Source organism: Sinocyclocheilus rhinocerous, unplaced genomic scaffold, assembly GCF_001515625.1.
Source record: "Sinocyclocheilus rhinocerous isolate Xijiao unplaced genomic scaffold, SAMN03320098_v1.1 scaffold564, whole genome shotgun sequence".
NCBI lineage: Eukaryota > Metazoa > Chordata > Actinopteri > Cypriniformes > Cyprinidae > Sinocyclocheilus > Sinocyclocheilus rhinocerous.
The window spans coordinates 123,155-129,154 of NW_015645070.1; the positions used below are offsets into that span (position 1 = coordinate 123,155).

The 6,000-nt window shown below is 36.3% G+C and overlaps 1 protein-coding gene across 2 annotated transcripts in view; it reads right to left on the bottom strand.

Annotated features, from left to right (window-relative positions):
• Positions 1 to 1,207: 1,207 nt before the first annotated feature.
• The window catches only part of LOC107705385 (vesicle transport through interaction with t-SNAREs homolog 1B-like), a 17,295-nt gene continuing 12,502 nt past the window's right edge, over positions 1,208 to 6,000 (bottom strand). For both annotated transcript variants that reach the window (XM_016508650.1, XM_016508651.1), the window contains exons 5-7: positions 2,197 to 2,370; positions 1,984 to 2,045; positions 1,208 to 1,879 (exon numbers count right to left, since the gene is read on the bottom strand). In XM_016508650.1, coding sequence (XP_016364136.1) covers positions 1,786 to 1,879; positions 1,984 to 2,045; positions 2,197 to 2,370 — 330 coding nt within the window. In that variant the 3' untranslated portion in view covers positions 1,208 to 1,785. The remainder of the gene's footprint in view (positions 1,880 to 1,983; positions 2,046 to 2,196; positions 2,371 to 6,000) is intronic.

Here is a 6,000-nt window from a genome sequence, read left to right on the forward strand (position 1 = left end):
GACAGGTTTAAGCAACATAATAAAATTAAAGAAACTCAAGTTTCTCCATTATATCTCAGTTTAGAATGACAAGTTATGTTTGGTTATTTTTTGGTGGATGCTAAAAAATGTTAAATACTAAAACTGTAAGTTTGATCAGCAGTTCTTAAACGGTTAGGCTAAGTAATCATTCATTAATATTTAATAAAAAGTATTTACATTAAAACAAAGTATTTGGAAGATATGCAGACCTTATAATCGTATCAGAATACTTTTTTATGTTTCGCAATTTTCACATTTTATTAATCATTTAATTTTGTAATTTTATGACAAAACGAGCATTTAGATTAGAGATTAATCTTAATTTAATACTTACTTCATTGGAAGGCTATTCAGACACCTATAAGATAACGTGGAAACTTTTTCATTTTAGACACACCTAGGTTTACTCATTTGATTAGTAAACTAATTTATTGCTATTACTAAAGTTTAATTGCTCAAATCATTCAACCTAAATATTAGTAACAGCAATGTTCACTTGTAATTTATTAGTAAGTGACACTAATAAATAATAAAAAATAAATTAATAACTCAGTCAACAACTGATGCTACTCCCAACATATAATCCCATCAGGACAGCATAAAATGTGATGGGGATTATAAACAATGTATAACAGGTGAATGACCTGCTCAAACCTCAGATCAATCACAAACACACAACTGTGTATGACTGCTCTCCACTGATACTTCTGCTGTTTTGCCCTAACACGACTAGAAATGCCATCAGTCAGCTGGCAAAAAGTCAGTATGTCAAGGTGACCCGATAGCCCTGGACACTGGTATTTCCACTAAAGCAGGTGTTGGTGTCACTTTATTCTCAGTCATGTTTACAGTAATCTCTACCCCCTCTCTGACAGGCTAAACACACCCCTTTCTCTTCCAACCAGGGCTTGTGAAGCAAGTGACATGCATGTTTATAGCTGTCATTCTCTCGGCCTGGAGTACACTCAGCTCTGTTTTGACTGATTGGAGGAAAAGGTAAAGGAAAGCACACCCATTTTCTAGAATGAAACCCAAGAGCTGTAACCTTGAATGCCATGTTAACACTTGTCACAAAAAAAAAGTCTATTACACAATGTAGTTTTATCAAGATCATTTCGTTAAAAGTTCACTTAAAGGGACAGTTCACTCAGAAATGAAAAATCGGTCATGATTTACTCACCCCCATGTCATTCCCAGCCTGTGAGAAAAGAAGACATTTTGAAGAATTAATTTTTGTTCATACAACGAAAGTCAGCGGGGTCCAGTGCTGTTTTGGACCCCATTGACTTTCACTGTATGAACAATGAAAGGTTTGGAATGAGTAAATGACGACAGAATGATCATTTTTAAGCGATCCATCACTTTAAATCGATTGAGGTGTGTAAAAATGCAGACAGGTTGCATATATATTATTTGTCACTCCTTTCGCTGGATCCTTCTGTTTACACTGTCCATCCATACATCCACTAGATATGGCACCTTGTTCAAGACAGCTAAAAATGGGGTAAACCCATCACGCCATCTTTGTACAGATCCTTATCCTCCAGCAGTCTGAATGTGACATGGTCACCATCTTCTTTTCACCCTGAGAGCAGTACTTACGCTAATACAGTTTAGCACTTAAAATAACCACCCATACACGTCCATGTGACACTCACAGTCTCAAAAGCATCCAGCACACTGTCATTGGGCCAGACACCCGTGACAATCAGAAATAAGAAGAGGGAAAGGTGAAGTCTTATACAGTCTTGTGTGTCTCATTGCCTACTTGCGGAAGAACTTCAAGTAAACCACCCCTGCCAAGATGGCCAGCTCCATGATGATAATGACTGATAGTAGCAGTTTGTTCGTCACCAGTCTGTAATGACAGGAAAGGAAGAGGTTTGACACAGTATATTCTCAGAAAGAGATTTGGAAACAATTCTAGTGACGTTAAATGTTTCGTAATAGTGTAAGTCTCACCGCCTGGACATTGCGCGCAGGATTTTCCTGCTGCGGCTCAGGTTCTCGCCAGTGTGAACCAACTGATGATGGAGTAAGAGAAGAGAAATTGGGAGGGTAAGAGCAGAGAAAGAGAAGAAGTGAATTAATTGTAGACATTTTGCTTGTGCAGTTTATTATCTGCTTGTTCAACAACAATAACAATGGGCGCTGGTCTAGATATCTCTCCCTTACTCTGTCTCTGGTGCGGTCCAGTTGTTCTCTCTGTTCTCCGAGCTCCTCGATGATGTCTGTGCCAATCTGGTCTGTCTCTGCCGCAATCCGTTGACTTCGCTCAATACTCTTTGACGCATTATTTAGAGACTCTGTCCCCTGGATAAGCAAAGCACGCTGAGACTGCAGATGAGTCTGCAAAAACAAACAACAATTCAAAAATCAGTCACTGTTTAACTAAGACCTGCAGCATACTCAGTTATAATACCAGTGTAAACCATATTCACTCATACTTACTGACATGAAATACAGTTTTCTGTTCAAATTTTTTATTGATTGGAAAGTGAAATTCATAATCATAACAGTCAAACAATTTAGTCAGCAGGCAAGGGAGTGAAAATATGTTCACTCATATGTTCAAGACATAGTACCTACAAGCCATTGACAAATACCTGGAGGTTTGGTGGACTTTCATAGAAATGAGATCTTCTATTTAGCTAATAATGAAGAGAAGGCTAGTACATCTAAATGGCTAGAAGAAAACCAAGTCCAAAACTTTGGGAATTCTAAAGATTGCAGTCAAGGCAGACATCAACCTTGACTTGAATAAATATTTTGAAAATAGTCTTAAAATAGTTATTCCAATAGTTTTGAAGCATTGTAAGTAAAAATTTTAAGATAGACCTACCATAAAAACAATATATTGATAGATTACAGTTGATTAAATAGAATAAATTTGTACAGCCATTTTTTGCAAAATCTATCAATCTACAAATATGTCTGTGTATGTATATATAGATAAAAAGATAAAGATATATTTATAATAATAAAAAATAAAATAATAATAAATATAGATAGAAATTTTAAATTATAATAGACATATAGTGTAATTAAAAATATTATATAATACATAATATAATATTATATAATAGTTATATAATGTATCCTTGTTCATGGTTCATTTACTTTATTCACAATGCATCATGGGATGAGTCTTTGTATTGTTGTTTGATTTTCAAAACTTTTTTGGCTTGGATTCAAATTATATAATGCTGTAATTTATCTCAGTGCTGATTGATGAGGTTCAAAACTGGTCTTGTCTAGAATGTATTACTGAAGAAAGACGACATTAAAAAATAATGGGAAAAATATGAATCGAACTTAAGACTGATGAAAAAGTGAGCCGTAATTGTTGCTGACTATTGCTCTTTTGACTGCCATTGAATGCCAAGTGCTCAAAAAGCGAGCTCGTCAGAGAACAACGGCTCTGTGTAGTTAATGCTGCTCAATGTGAAAGCCCGCACGTGATGGAGATTTACCGCTGATTACAGAACGGCTTTACTGACAAGATGCGCGTTAAATATCGCATGCGATTTATCGTGCAGCCCTAATTGTAATCATTATAAGCACAAGTTGTAATATTTGAAATACGTTTGCTGTGTCTACTAAACTCAATACATTAAACAATACACTAGCAGTCAAAGGTTTTTGAACAGTGAGTTTTTTTTTATGTTTTTTTATAGAAATGAATACTTTTATTTAGCAAGGATGCTTTAAATTGATCAAAACTGACGATAAAGACATTTATAATGTTACAAAAGATTTCTATTTCAGATAAATGCTGTTCTTCTGAACTTTCTATTCATCAAAGAAACAACAGAAAAAAATCTACTCGGCTGTTTTCAACATAATAATAATAGATGTTTTTTGAGCAGCAAATCAGAATATTTGAATGATTTCTGAAGGATCATGTGACTGGAGTAATGATCCTAAAAATTCAGCTTTGATCACAGGAATAAATTACATTTTAAAATATATTCAAAAAGAAAAGTTATTTTAAATAGTAAAAATATTTCAAACTTTTGACTGGTAGTGCATATGTTTAAATGTGTATAAATATATATATATATAAATAAATAAAATATAAAATTCAGCATTGCCAAAGCAACACTTCTGGAATGAAAAGTGCTGACCTTTTCTCCTGAGTCTTTGAGCATCTGTTTTTGTCTGAGTTTCCTCTGTTTCTCAAGCTGTTTCTGGAGCTCCTGCTCAGCTTCATCCTCTTCTAATACAGTAGGTGCTGGAGGGGTGAAGTCCTCTGAGAGAGACAAGGAGAAAGCATGTGAGTGCAGAGAATAGTGATGCAATTCATTTGAATTTCAAAGGGAAGAACAGATGCCTTAAAAAAAGAAAAACAGGTTTTAACTTCAGACATGAAAAAGTTCTCTCTTACCGTCATCACTAATGTCCATGTCGGCCATTCTAATGTCATCTGACTGCTGGAGGACATCATTGGCCTTGCTGCTGGTTTCCATAGCAACATCTCCAAGCTCCGCCCCCTCCTCCTCATCTGCATGCTTTCTACCTCGACCTCGAGACCTGAGTGCCAGAACCGGTTTTGGGTTGAAGCAACTGGTGTTGCTGGAGTATTCAACAGCAAATGTGTGAAGGCTTTACCTGGAGCCGAAATCTGAGCTTCGAATTTTGTCCACCAAGATGTCATCAGCCTTGAGTATTTTCTCTTTCTTCCTGATTTTCTTGACTTTGCATTTGGTCTTCTTAAAGCCCACCTAGTGTCAAAAAAATGAACGTTAGTCAAGAATGAAATCAAATTCAAAACCCAGTGCACATAAACACATTGTTCTCACCATCTCATGTGGCGTGTAGTATTCGTTGGCGAGGGTGAGAGCAGGCATATCCAGAGACTGGGCCTGATTGCGCAGATTCTCTCTGATGGCCTGCAGCTCCCGCTCTCTCTCACCTCCCACAAAACCTCCAGCACTCAGCCTAAAACTCTTCTTCTTCTCCCCCTCGATCTCCTCATCGTACTTTGACAGCACAGACTTTGGCTTTAACTGGGAAGAATTCAAAGAATGTTATGCAAGGAAGAAGAAATCACAAAGCAGGCTTTTTAATTGGTTAATAACAAGTATCAGTGGTGTTTTTGGCCATGTGAGGTTTAAATGCATTTGGAGAATTTGAAATTTCAGATGCAATCTTACAATGACCATGTCATCCACACTCTCATCTTCTTCATAAGGTTTATAATCTGGTTTTTTCTTCTTTAGCTCCACATTTTTCTCTGCTTTCTCTTTGTCCACCAGACCCACATTTACCAGCACGTCCTCCTCCTCCTCCAGAACGCCTGTGAAAATCACCCACGCAGAGAAACTATGAGTGTGCCCATGAGAGTGTGTGTAGGTGGTGTCAGTGAAATTTGGCAGATGCTTGTTCATCTTAAGCAACAGTGCATTTATCCACATTCAGCATCATCATGTTACCTCACCTTTGTCTTCTATAGTTAAGATAACTGTTTCCCCCTCTCTGAAAGAGTCCATCTTGTGTTGAACCTTCAGCCCTTTGAGATCACGTGAGCTGTATGCGCTCTGGTTAGTAAAAACAGATTAATCAAATCAACATAAGTGGATATTGCAGTACTATGATAGTAATATAACACATCACAAAGAAACACATACCTATATAAAAAAGAGAAACCTTTCTACCAACAACTGTTACATGATCAAAGCTATTTTAATCAGTTTTTCTGCGGATTAAAGCAGTGGTTTTTAAGTAAGGGACCAGGGCCAAATAGAGAGTCTCAGTAAACTTTGAAGGGGGCATACAGATAACTTAAAATGAGTTAAAACAGCTAAAAACTGTGATATTTCTTATTTTAATTCACCCGTCTAATTTTAAAAGTGTAATTTCTAGACATGGAAAAGTCATGTACATTAATAAAGTGAACAAAATTTTCTAGTTATGGCCATCTGTAAAATGTGTTATTGGTGAGAAATTGCTATTTGTGAGTAAAACAAAAAAATCATT